This window comes from Bombus affinis, chromosome 6 (genome assembly GCF_024516045.1).
Source record: "Bombus affinis isolate iyBomAffi1 chromosome 6, iyBomAffi1.2, whole genome shotgun sequence".
Lineage (NCBI taxonomy): Eukaryota > Metazoa > Arthropoda > Insecta > Hymenoptera > Apidae > Bombus > Bombus affinis.
The window spans coordinates 1,322,159-1,336,295 of record NC_066349.1 but is presented as its reverse complement, the minus strand read 5'-3'; the positions used below and the strand labels follow the sequence as shown (position 1 = coordinate 1,336,295).

At 38.8% G+C, this 14,137-nt stretch overlaps 1 protein-coding gene across 6 annotated transcripts in view; it reads right to left on the bottom strand.

Moving 5' to 3' along the window:
- Window positions 1-14,137, bottom strand: part of LOC126917235 (one cut domain family member 2-like) — a 216,368-nt gene that overhangs the window by 130,753 nt on the left and 71,478 nt on the right. For 2 of the 6 annotated variants that reach the window (XM_050723924.1, XM_050723925.1), the window contains one exon: window positions 124-9,454. The exons of 2 other annotated variants lie outside the window; for them this stretch is intronic. In XM_050723924.1, the coding sequence (XP_050579881.1) occupies window positions 9,245-9,454 (210 nt within the window). In that variant the 3' untranslated portion in view covers window positions 124-9,244. Of the gene's footprint in view, window positions 1-123; window positions 9,455-14,137 lie in introns of those variants that run through there. 2 more of the 6 variants (XM_050723926.1, XM_050723930.1) reach the window with 1 other exon arrangement.

The window sequence follows — 14,137 nt, the reverse complement described above, 5'->3', positions numbered from 1 at the left end:
TGCACATTATTCATCCTCCTCGTTCTTCTGTTCGATAGTCAAAAGGGAGCGTAAAACAACAAACGAGCTTCACCTAAAGATCGGTTGTTCAACAAGGGCGTGCCACAACACAAGCGACTCCGATTAATCATAAATAAATTAAGTTTAATTGCTAAGTAATAAAACGTTAATTACATATGTCAATGATAATTAATTTAAGTACAACACACGTCTCGTGCAAAAGTGTAAAGAAGTTTCTTTTTCGTGCTACACTCAATTACCATTTTTTTTATTTTTTTTTTTGTGTTTTTTATCTTTATCTTGTTTGTTTTGGTTTATTTGGTTTGGTTTGGATTGGTTTGACTCTCGCCTCGATATATGGTTTTTTTTTTACCTCTTTCCTCCATTTTTTCCCCATCCTTCTATGTCTGTGTATGCGTGTACTTATGTCCCTGTATCACTGTGTGTACGGTACTTTTCTCTTTTTCTCTTTAAATGGTTCTCGACTACAATAAGCTCTTGGTAAAACGTAGTAACATCGTAGTTTACAGTAGTTTACAATCGCCCTCCGACCCGCCAGAACTTGTGTGTCTCTATTACATAGTTACACGTTTTCGCATGCTGCAATCGAATTTCCCGCTCGATCGTTCGATCTCCATTCCCCCCCCCCCCCTCCTTCACGTTGTCTGCTATTTCTTTCATCTATCTTTTCTATATTTAATCAATAGCAAATGAAAAGATCGAACTTTTCGTAAGTTTGTTTAACAATTACGGTAGCATCGATTCCATTGGATTCTCGATCTCTGGATCGGTCGATCGACGAGCGGATGCTAACAAACTGGTCACTTACAAGAAAAAACTAGCCTCTCGTCGATCTCCCCGACGGATCGGTCCATTCGATCCTACGGGAAACTTCGATTCCATCATTTACAAATTACCTCTTTCTCTCTCTCTCTCTCTCTCTTTCTCTCTCTCACACACACACGCACGCACGCACACACACACTCACTCTCTCTCTCCCTCTCTCTCTCTTTCTCTCTGTTTGTCTTTCTCATTTATTCACACATTCGTTTCCGTTATTTCGAAAATTTGTTTGCAAAATCAACGACACACCGTTGTTCTCGATCAGGTTCATGAACCACGCTCTGCGTATGTCTCACTCTCGCATTCACTCTCCATTCATCCCGTATTCGTGTATTCGTGTGTACGTGTGTCTGTGTGTCATTCACTAATGAATACATAAGTGTAAACAATAAATAATGTTTTTTTTCATCTTTACTCGCGTAAAATCTACGATCCTTTGGTATGTTCACGCGGCGATCGAAATCGATCCGCGGTCATCGATCCAGCCGGTCGTCCTTTCGTCAGCGAGAAAAAAGGAAAGGACGCCGCTAAAGCGAGGGATCGAGGTCGATAAGCCCTCGATCCCCTCGTTCCAGCTACTTTCTACACACCTTTCGTCTCTTCCGTTTCTTCTTTTCCTTATCTTTCCACTTTCCCATCGATCATTTCACTAATCGTGCAGCTCCGCGTTTGGTCGCCGCTCTTTTCCCTCCTCAACAAACTTTCCGCGACCGTACGTAGCGATACGTTTTCTCACAGCGCAGCGCATTTTCGCGTTTAAAAACTCTAAAAAGGAGCCTCGCCCCGTGAAAATCCCCTCCTCCGTCGCGTCATTCTTCCCTCATCTTTCTCCTTTCCTTCTGTCCTTTCAAACTTTCCCTTTCAATTTTCCACTGAAAAAGAGAATACGTTCGTTCTACGATTTCGAAGATATTCCCTGCTTCTCGAATTCTCGAATCAAACCCCCGTCCCCCTCCCTAACCTGGATACCGACACGATGAACCCTCGTATTATAATAAATATAATAATGTATACTTGCTTTTGCACTTGTATTTTACATTATTTCATCTCTGATTAACTAATCGATACCTTATTGTCGTACGAACCGTTCACCTGTTCTCTTTATCCCATTCATACCTTCTTTTCTAGACTTCATTTTTTCTTCGCTTTTACCGATGGTTATGTGTCTTATCCCCGACCATTCGCCCAGAATTCTCAGCTCCAATCAACAGATAAATAGTTCATGAACGGCTTTGAAACGCGGCCACAGGTCCTCGGACTTCATCCCTAGATTTTACGTTTCTGCTCTCCGGTTTGCTCGCTACTCACACTATAATTGGCTCATGGAGATTAGAGATAAGATGTTGCGATGATTAATAGGATTGACTAATTGTTAATATTACTCTGAATTGATATTCCTTTAACGTGATCGAGAGATTTCTTTTTCTTAGATTTTGTCGATATTTATAGTATAGCGTCCTTTACGATAATTAAATAGTACGTCAATTGACATCGTTCTAATCTGCAGGATATGTATTATATGAAGACTGAAATAATTATTAAATTAATCGAAGCAGATTATATTTTCATTAATACCATTACGATAAAGTATTATAGCTTGAATTTTTGTAAAATAATCGATCAGTGATAAACTGTGTTATACATAAAGTAATATCTAAATAATAATAAATAATAATACATAAATAAAGTCATGTAAAACAGTGTTAAAAAGATTTCGAAAAAACGATAAACACAAGTGAACGTAACGAGAAAAATTATTCTAGAAAAAAAGGGAGTCTCGTTCGATGGAGCGAATACTAGTCGAGTAAAGAGCAAAAACCAGCCCCCTCCCTCAACCATTCGTCATCTTGACGCGTACTATATAATAATATAATATATTACTTAACATTTGTCCAACGTCAATCCCCAAAACAATTCCACCCCTGTCCAAGGACTAACTTTTTACGGCTACGCTCGTTCTATTCTTTCACCCTCCTCCATCTTCCTCTAACTTCTCTCTCTCTCTCTCTCTCCTCCTCTTTCTTTCCCCTTTCGTCCTTTCTTTTCTATCGATTTAAAACTCGCGCGCCCGACTTGCGTCGTTGCAATATAAAAAAACGCGTATACACACACGGACCCGAAATAGATTCTCTTAGTCTCTACGGTTGTCATTTTCTTTTTCTTATTCCCTTATTATTATTTCTGCCTTTTAATATATATATTTATATATTTATATATTTATATTTATATATAATATGTTCATTCGCCTACGTCTCGAGCTTCATGCGCGCCGCCTCCTCTTCCTTTTCATCGCTCCCTAAACCTTTCGTTCGTTCGAAGGGTTGCTAATGCTCGTCGAAGTAATTCTTCCCCCTATAGTCCGCGTATATATATAGTCATTCAGCGATCTCGTTTGGTTTTCTCTCTTCTTTTACAGTTTACGGTGTTTACATGTGATTCCACCATTTTCTTTTATTCTCTTTCTTGCCACTCGTTTCCGCCGTCGATCGTCGATTCGAGACGAGGTGTTACGCACCGCGAACGCGTTACATAAATAGATCATTGATTTACAGACATTTATCTTCGTCTCATGCTCGTAGTGTTTCTCACCCCCTTTTGTGTTCTTTCTCCGTGTGTCGTTCCGCGGTCCGCTCTTGTCGCGACTTAATGCGTACGACAATCGTCGATCGATCGAAACCGTGGATCGACCGACGATCGAGCCCCCTTGATTGCTAGGGTCTTTTTCTCTGTATTAAATTATACATCCCTCCCCGAAGCCCATCCCCGCCCCACCCCGATCCTAACTAACCCCGGCTGCCTGAAAATGGCATTTATATATATATATATATATATATTTATATATATATAATATATCATTCATTTATATTTATATTTATATTCATATTTATATTTATATATTTATATATATTTATATTTTTATGTATAGTATATATATAATTATATACTATATTCTTGCTTTACGTTTAGCGGGTTCTGTATTTTTTTTATTAACTTCTTGTTCTTCGTTTTATTTCGCGCCTATGTAACCTTAGCGTTTGCGTGTCCCTATCGATATCCCATTTTCCTACGATAACCCACCCCTTCGCTAGCCCACTCTCTATTCTTGAATTTTCCTGTTGTTTTTAGTCGTTTTCTGATTTAAACGCGACGTCTTTTTTTTTCTTTCTTCTCTTTCTTAACGACACGTCAGCTCTCTTCGTTCGGAAAGTCGAATAGTTTCTCTTTCTAAGTTAATTGAAACCTCTCTCTCTCTCTCATCCCTCTCAGTTTCACTCTCATTCTCACTCTTTCCCTTTCCCTTTCACACACATCTTGTTCAACAAAGAATGCGTTTACAATACATTTATATTAATAATCAATTATATCTGTCTCTCGTTACAGTGATAAAAATCGCAATAGTAATAATAGGAATGAAAGTAATATAAATAATTATAATAATTATGATAATAGTAATAGCAATAATAATGACAGTGACGAAGATGATAATGGTAATGCCAATGATGATTCTTGTGACAATAATAATAATAATAATAATAGTAATAATGTTCATCGTTCTCAATCGCGAGCACAATTAATTAATAACCGCAATTAAACTCGTATTTACAGATTTATCGTACAGACAGTTGCCTTATCACCTTCTTTCACCTCCTTCCCGTGATCCCCATCCGTATCCCTAAAATTTTTCTACATATATCACCCCCGAGTGAGCCACAACAATCTTACAATTGCGATTTCCTCTCCTCCGCTTCCGGTTACTTTCCTCATCGCCTCCATTTCCCAGTTCTCGAACTACGCGAATGTTCTTTTATTTCAACGATGCGACACCATTTCTTTACAATTCTGGGTTTATACTGGATTTCATGACACTTTAAGATCGATATTGGTAGCTGTTTCTTTGTGAGATATTGTTTGTGAATTCGTGCCTAGAAAGTTGGTTCCTAATCTTCTGTAATCCTTCGATCTCTGGTTTCTTTCCAAAGATGGTTGTTTTTTATGTTTACTACTAAATCGACTATTGCTGGTGTGAAATGAAATTTTCGGAATGTTCCATTTCTTAAAATTCCTGCTTTTACATTTTCCTTATTTTTAATACATGTTAACAGTTGTAACAGTTGTTACAAATGTGCCTCTGTTTTTGTTCATCTAATCAAGTCCATAATTTCAATTTCGTAAAACCTCATCATTTACATAATTTCTGTCTCATCCTTAGCATTTATAAATAGTATCTTATTGTCTACTGTATGAGTTGAATCAATATTTTTCGTAATTCAGGATTCTTAGCATCGAACCAAGTCTCTCGAACGACATTTCCAGTTCTGCTCACATTCAACAATATCTAATCACGTTTTATTTCATAAATTTTGACGCATCGTTCGCGCGAATACCTTCTCTTTCAATATTCTTCTACCTTAAGAATTTCGATCGCGGTGTCGTGGTCACGTCCGACAAATCGTGGCGGACGAGGAAACTTCCATGAGAATTCGACGCTCCTATCCACTGTAACCTTTGCAATCATCCTGGTCTTTCAACGCCTGATGATGCGCACACGCTACCAAAGACAATAGCACTTGATCGAAACCCGGAGAATCAAACGTTCGTCCACGTGTATCACGATTTCGCGCAACATTCTTCAGAGTTGGTTTGTGAAACAGCGACGCTCCCCTTATAGTTAATTAAACCGTTATTACAATAATATATGTTTACTTTGTACTATATATGATCTTATAATCGACGGCCGCGACGCACGCTTCCGTTTCTTCTTATTTTATCTGTGTTATTTTTTCCTTTTTTGGTACGATTAGTTTTCTAGAACTCTCGCCTTTCCGTCATACGCGGTGACTCATTAACGATCAACCCTATTTCCAGATCCCTATAGCATTCTATCATTCGCTTTTCCTCGTTTCGTTGCATGCTAACCAGGGTCGAAGCTTTCTCTATGGAAACGGTAAAGAAATTGAACGTCGATCACGAGGAACCGAAAGAACGTGGGGCAAAATGTCGTTTTTTTCTAATTTCGCTACAATTCGCACGCTGTTAATCAAGAAATAGTTGTATAGACTAGTACAGAATCGTTTATTACGCGGTGGAATCTTTGCAGACGAATCGTTGCACACTCGATTTAATTAGAGTACTAAATACATTATTACCCTTTTTCCTTTCCAACCCTTAAATATCATTAGATAAATTTTCATACAATTTCCCACTGCCTCGAGCATTTTAAAAATCTCGCGAAGCAAAAAGGATGCAACGTTTCTTGCAATGGATCCCTACAAAATCACATGGCAAAATCACACGCAGTTAACCAAACCTCCATCAAACGCAAAATAAGAGGAATGGCTGGCGTGCAATCGGAAAACGCGAAAACTAGCCTCTTCCGCCCTGGAACTTGGTTCCTCTTCATTCCTCTTCCATCACCGCCTTCCTGAATCGCGAAAGTCTCTCTCGCTCTTTCCCACTCACTACTATGTACAATAGCACAGCGCAATTGCAGTACGATATCTAGTGCGGTACGCAAAGTTTCTCTCTTTCTCTCTCTCTCTCTCTCTCTCTATTTTTCAATTTCTCTCTCATTCTCTCCCGCTCTCTTACTCGTTTATCTCTTGTCTTTGTAGTTCACTCTATTTCATACACGCACGCGCGCGCGCGCGCCACATTCATCCGCATCCCTGCGATTTCGCATGTCGTCGAATATCGAGACCGCTAGTTCTCATGAACGATCAGCTCCCGTGTCCCGTCTACTCCTCTTCTTCGCCGATTCGCACAAAACAGCGTCCACTCTGATATACAATGTTCATTTAACGTACGTAGAATATATCACTTGGCACGTGCACCCTCGACACGATGCCACATTTGTTTTTCTCCTTTTTTTTTTTTTATCTCGCATTAAATTAGTTTCGGTGTCTCAGTGTTATAGTGTCTATATATGTATGTGTGTAGGTGTGGATTAATGTGAGCGTGTATTAAGAAACGAAGCTGTTCTTTCGCGTCCATTTTTGTTGTTTTGGTAAATTTCATGGGTTCGATGTGTATTCCTTTAGCGACCAACGAGGACACGACGAGTCCTGATTCACCCTTTTTGATCATCGATCCTTCGTACGATTCTCTCTCTCCCTTTCTATTCAATTCTACGTTTTTCCGCTTTTCTGAAAATTTTCGAACACCATTCGAGGTTACAGACGTCGCTGTTTTGAGAGTAAAAATATTTAGGAATCTTTGAGAAAGGAGGTTTGGTTATACGGAGCTTTATTTCTTGTCGGTGAGAAGATCGAAAAGAATAGCTTCCCTATCTTTGCGAGGATGGTTTAAAACAGCGACGTACAAAGTTGTGAGAGTCTTCCTAGATCATTAAAAACGTTCTTTCTTCTTCTTTTTAAATATAAATTATAGACTTTTTCCGAACATATTCTCCGAAATCCTTTGCGATTTCTTTTATCTCGTACGAAACATGGCACGGGGAATTACCAGCACCCTGTTCTTCGAAAAGATCAAACAAATGCTAACACGATCTGCGTGAGGTATTTCTTAAATCATAAAGGATTAACGCGTTCAACCCTCAATGGAAAAACAACGAGTATCTAAATACGCTAAGGTAGGAATAAACTTCACAAGGGTATGAGGAGTTGAACGCGCCAGAATTCAGCTCTGATTCTCGAGGAAGGCTGACAACCTCGAACACGTGTTCTTCGGGAGAACTTGAGGCTCACTTCTTGCAATTTTGACTAGATAAAAGAATTGGCCGATCCGTCAAGGACCATGCCAACACGCGTGGACTAGAAAATGCTCTGAATCGAGATATCTTACTCTAATATGGCAAATTATGGCACCAAGTTCCCGGAGAATCAGACTCTCGAACGAAAATCAAATCGTTCGAGCGAAACGAATAGGGAGAGAACGTTCTCGCCATTAAAGATCGATAATCCATACGATTTCTTTCGACGCGACTCCACGATGCTCGATTTCACACCCTGGAACGTGGTTTTCTGCAATAATTTCTTCCTCTTTTCTTTTCATTCTTCTCTTTCTTGAATGTGCAATCAGAGTTTCGTGGATCAACGATAGAATTTTGAAAAATTAATCGAGTTGCAAACGGTGTTTCGAACATTGAGGGAAATATGCGTCATTTCGCGGGACGTAGCGAGGTTGAACTGCAATATTCACGAACAAGGCTGCCACCCGTTTTTGTCGTTAAAAAATTATCACAGTGACCGTGCTTCCCGGAGCTTGGCTATAAGATAATGACGCCAGTGTGCACGATTCCTCGGCAGCTCTCAAACCTGCTTGTTTTTCCCCCCTCTTTTTCTTAAAATGCTTGAAAATATCGCGCCCTGCTCGACGGCAGATTATGAAAGTTCGAACACATTAAACGTGATCGATTATCGCGAACCGATTCGATCGAATAATTATCCTCACGAAAACTCCGTGTTCCACGTTCCTTACGATATTCATAGTTTCTGAAATTTCTCGAACCTAAATATCTCACTATTATACGTATTCTGTTTAACCCATTGAAGACCAACGTGGTGTTAACGCAAATATTTGCAAATTTGTTTTTCAATAGATCAATTTATGTTATCAAATTCTGTTGTTTTTTTTTTTTTTTAATTATGGTTGTGGAAGAGAATTTGTAAAACATTTGCTCCATACTTTCTTCGTTATTATGTCTTCTACTTACATTCTATAATTTTGTGGGTTTTGAAGAGATTGAGATATTTATGACTTCATAATAAAATTGTTTCGTTTGAATGACGGATATTGATTTTATGTCTCTGGTTCGTATGATGTGCTTTTGTAACGTTTTTATTATATTTCATGTATGTCAATAAAAAAATATACGAATTACTTTACGTACGTTTTTCAATAATGTCAGGAAATTTTCCTGCTTTATTTCACTACTTAGTCCTCAATGAGTCAAACGATCGATCGCTTACTGCAAATTGAATCGATCGAATAATTATTCTCACAAAAACTCTACATTTTATGTTCCTTGCTTTTCGCTCGATCTACGACCTCTCTCGGACTTAAATATTCCACAATTCTACGCACATTGTGTCTGACAAAATTCTGCGATGTAAATACTTCTCCGTTCTACGCGCTCGAGAATTCGTCGAATTCTTCGAACGTAATCATGTGTGTATTTAGCTAGGTTACGCGGTACAAAGGGCCGCCTTCCGAAAATTCATCTAATCGGGCCTACGGTCCCCGCTACGTCGTCGAAACGAGTCTTCTAGCAGGCGAGCGGCCCGAACAATTCGGAGATTGTTGAAAACTGACGTTCCAGGTCAGTCGAGCGTCTCGAGTGATATCGCGAACGTCGCGTCGCGTTAAGAGATCGCCGCCCTTACGAGAAGGACAGATCTTCCTCGGGCGACTCGTCCTGGTACTCCTCGTGGTCGGACGTATGTCACAAAACGTCGCTTGGTTCCCGTTGCACGATACCTATCGTCGGTGATAGCTGTCCCTCCTCAACTGCGACGGTCTTCGGGTCCTCGTCCTTCCATTTGTCCATGGAGCGGCGTCGAGCGTTCATGAAGAAGTTCCCGACCGTCGTCGGCTCCAGGCCCAGTTGTCTAGCGATTGTCACCTGCATCTCTTTCGACGGCCTCTTAGTCTCCTGAAATGCGTCGGTATTCGTAAGTACATAGCTTGACATGAAATATATATTTTGTTAATTTTATTATTATTCAACTGGAAACGTTTAAGAAGATACGGGTTTTTACGAACGTATTAAAGAACTAACAAAAAGAAACGTAGTCTAAATAGAGATTTGTTTCGCCTGATAAATATTGTACCCACTACTTTACTTTGCATACTTTACACTAATTACATTTTGAATTATTAAAATATTTCACTGTACGATAAAAACAAACGAATGATATGCACGCTAGTAGTATAGTTAATGTAAAGTATATTTACGAGCAGATGTTTTGGATGGTCCTGAAAAACTGAAGGTTCGTCACTGCCCCTCACGTTTACAGTAACAAAAACCCATTGTACCATTCGCTACTAACCCCGGTAATTGATGCGATTTAAAGTAATTAAAAATGGACGAATATTGTGATAAAATAACAATTATTATTGTATGTTTATTTACCACCACCACGCGACATATAGAGTTTAAGAAATTATAGATATAAATATATAAATATATATATATATATTTCTCCTCTAATATAATTTATTCATTGGTGATCGAAAAGCTAACTTTCTTAAATATTCTCGATGTATGAATAAACGAAGCACTGGTCAAAAGATCGTGCATCGTCGAGATAGTCTCAATCGACTTACGAACGATACGATTGGCTTACTAAATTAAAGAATCTATTTTGACTATTTCAGAGGAGTGTAAGTATTTTAAGGAATCAGCCAGATTTAAGAATTTAAGCTGGCCGATTAATGAATCAGACTCCAAAGCACGTTATTTATGGAACAGTCTTCGGATCAATGAATATTCCTTAGCTGCTGAGACTCGTCAATGATCTAAGAGTGACTTTCGGTCTCTAAAATCCTATAAATTTCTAGCAAACCCATAATAAAGCTAACTATTCTATAATAACTTAGATAACTCGTTATCCACTCGTTTGAACGAACCTAGCGCTAATTCAAACTTAACAATAATCGTTAAAACAAAGATAGTTCTCGATAAATGAATTCGCCGTCGCCGTTTCTCGAAGCTCGCTTCGAACTTGGAAAAAGCCGAATCTTATAAATAAATATCGATGGTAAAAGCTGGAGCACTCCGTGCTACGTCCTCGACGAATCTTTCGCCGAAGAAACGCATCAAATAGGAACCTTTGTGCTCGAAGCACTCCCCTTTTTTCTTTGACTTCTTCCTCCGCTAAATTAATATTCATCCCTTCCCTTCTCTCGGCGCATCTCAACCTACAATTCTCCACTCTGAATTGAGAAGTCAAACGCTGTCTCCTAGTCGGTACTTATTTTTGCTCCGCAAAGCGGGCCACGATGCCGGAACCGGAAGAATCAAACAAGAAATCCGCGGCCTGATCGCGGACTCGACGAATGGTAAACATTTCTGTACATGTGGTAAACGGACTGGTACGCTTTCTTCCCATGCGACGTTTCTTACTCGACGTAGGTCGATCAATAACACGAACGGAGTACCGAGAGAGAGAAAGAGAGAGAGAGAGAGAGAGAGAGAAGGAGGGAGAGTATCGATTGCTCGAAGGAACAATTATTACAAACCGATGGCCCGATGCGCGTGCAGCAGAACGCAATAATTAACGCGTTATGTGCGAAGTGCAATCGTTTAGCCTGGTAAAACCGATCAAATTAGGATGCTCGATCCAACACGAATTACAAGCCTGTTCCCTCGTGTCGACTTAACCCTCTTCCCCTCTTCTTTAATGGCTATAGAAAGGAAATAGCGCGAGGGGAGCGAAGCGGGGACGATAATTTAATGAAGAAGGTTGAATCGTTTGATTGAGTCTCGCGTGCCAGGATTTTTGGGGACAGGATGCCTCGTTTTCGCCGAAGAGGGATTAATCGGGGTTAATCGTTTCGTGTGTTTATTCCACGAGGGTTTCGGCATTCGTTTGGAGCGGGAGCAATAGAATTAAATAGCGTTGATACCATTTCTAATGAAACGACGAAATCAACGATTCCATTCAAACTTATAAATATACATATCTATTAACTCATAATTATACTTGATACACGTGATCATAGAAACATGGTGATAAATTGAGGGAGGGAAAATGTAGATTCCTAGGAGTGGCTAAAATTTTAGTGAAAAAGCGACCGAGCAAGGAATTACTTGCATTTACTTGGAAACAAGGTAGACGTTTAAGGAACTGTATTGATATCCTGTCTGGCTGTAATTCAGCGCGTGTAACGCAACGAAACGAAGGTCTGTCGCCTCTGTCTACAGTCTACGGGATAGCAGTTCGGTATAGAGAGAGGCGTATCAATTGTTGGAAATACGGGACACTATCGGCGCGAGGATCGTGATTATTCCTTGACAGCTACTGTGCGCGCCTGAGAAACCGTATGTGAGAGAGAAAGAGAGACGTGGAGGGGGTTGCATACGTGTCATGGGGTGAGGGGTGCACATTGGATCTCGAAAACGACGAAGAACCACGTCTAAAACTCTTTGCTGTTTATACTCTGGCAAACTAGCATCTCTTATGTAGGTACTACAATATTAAAAAACATGTTAAATATTTCGATATATTTTTAACTCGAAACTTTGGTCTTCTTGTATCTGTTTGCTAGAATATTTCTGATTGATTTTTTTATTCTATTTGGTAATTGTAATTTTATTTATCTATGCGAAGAACAGTTTTATTGAACTTAATTACAATAATTATGATTTTTAATTAATGAACCCCCTATTATTGAAATTTCTATTAGTTTGCTGATTTTTAACATTTTTAAAGGTACGTACAACGTAGAATTGTTTTCTAGCAAAATTTGTATTCATTTAAGTAGATAAATGGCAATTTAGGCCTAATCTACGGAATGAAATAAATGATTGTTAGGCAGTAAACGAAATATTTAATCGCAGAGTAAAAGAATTTTATACAGGGGCGAGAAAAATAATTAATGCAACGATCCTATTTTTTTTAATTTCCAGCGGGTGAAAACCTATTTTGGACAAGGAGCTAAAAAAATTAGTTTCAGTAAATGTAAGTACTTGTTTTGATAACACAAAAGCGATTGACAATATTTCAAAGTTTAAATTCGAGAAAATTTTAAGATAATAAGGGTTGATAGTTTTCATTCGGGAGCTTTTATCGATAACAGGTCGAACATGCGTTTCTGATAGCTTTGTTAGACGAATTGAAGGGATCAAGGAAGTTTAAGAATCGTATAATCGAGCGGAAAATAGAAGCGGAATGCGAGAAAGATCGAGCAGAAGCGTTAACTGGGCTAAGGTCAATTCGCCAACTATTTGGCATACTTCCAAAGAGCCCGGCCGAACCAGCGCTTTTCCCTTTTCCAACGGAACATCTACATTATTTTCATAGTTGTCCCGCGATCGTATCTCAAACTGCACCTTGTTCAAACTGACCCCGAAATTAGCTTAAGTTTCACCCGTGGTAGATTCGAATTTAAGGGTGATGGAACGAAATCTTGTTGAAAACTTTATATAGTACAACCAAAATTCTCTTGTATGATTTAACTAATATTATTATTGATATTATACGTGTCTCATTATGAAAAAGCATGAAACAATAGGTTCTTCCTTAGTAATTGTTGATAAAGAGGAAAAACTTTTCTGAAGACACAAAAAACGTCGAACCCCGAGGGATTTAATTTAAATTAAATACAAAGTTCGATGAAATTTGAGTTTGGCAAAGCATGGAAGCCAAATCGAAAATTAAGTTAAGTAATTTAAAGCTTAATCAAATAAAACGTAGATTAGGATTATAGTAGTGTAGAAACCGTAATCAAACCCTGATTAATTCTCATGTAAACCTCGTTTGATTAAAATCCAGACTTAACCCGAACACCGAACCGAATCCAACCAAGCAATACCCGGATCAAAAACGAATCGAGGCGACTTAATCGAGTATAGAATGGATCAGACTCGAGTCTGACTTTATATTTTACTAAAAAGTCAAATTAGCATAATTTCGAAGACGAGCTAGACTCTCCGCATGAATTTCTTACACGTTCATTGAACACCTTCGTTCTTCCTTTCTGATTAATGCAAACGCTAACTTGGTAGCAGTTGTGTGCCTTTCGAGGATTGTAGAATATTAGACCGCGGAGTCGAATGGCCGCGATATCGACGGTTCGACGAGCAAGGTATCGAGTGAGCAGCCGCGAACGCGAATTCCACGACGTCATCGACGACTTCTTTCTTCGCCTTTTCGAATAACGACGGTATCTATGTGTCTTTATGGCGAACATTTGGCGTAGTTCCCTATTAATTCATGACGTTATCAATCTTAATTAGCGAGGATATTAATCTGTTGTAATTTTTGAAAGTTTATCTTTAACATAATCTTTTGGTAATATTTCGCTATACTTAGTTACGATTATTATAGAACATAATGTCACATTTTAGTTCCACTTATCCGTAATTCTGACGTTAAAATACATTTTCTTAGAAATAAGCAAGTCTCCAAGTACATGTAAAATGTCAACAGCAAAATGTACGTCATATCGTTCAAAAGAAAATTCACACTTTTATTCGAGTTACATTATTTCTTTGCGAGCATCGGTAGGAGCATAAATTTACATAAACATCCGTAATTCATCTATAATATTCTATAGGATTCTCTTTACTACGAGCGATATCCTTCGTTCGAAATCACTCGATTCCCTTTTT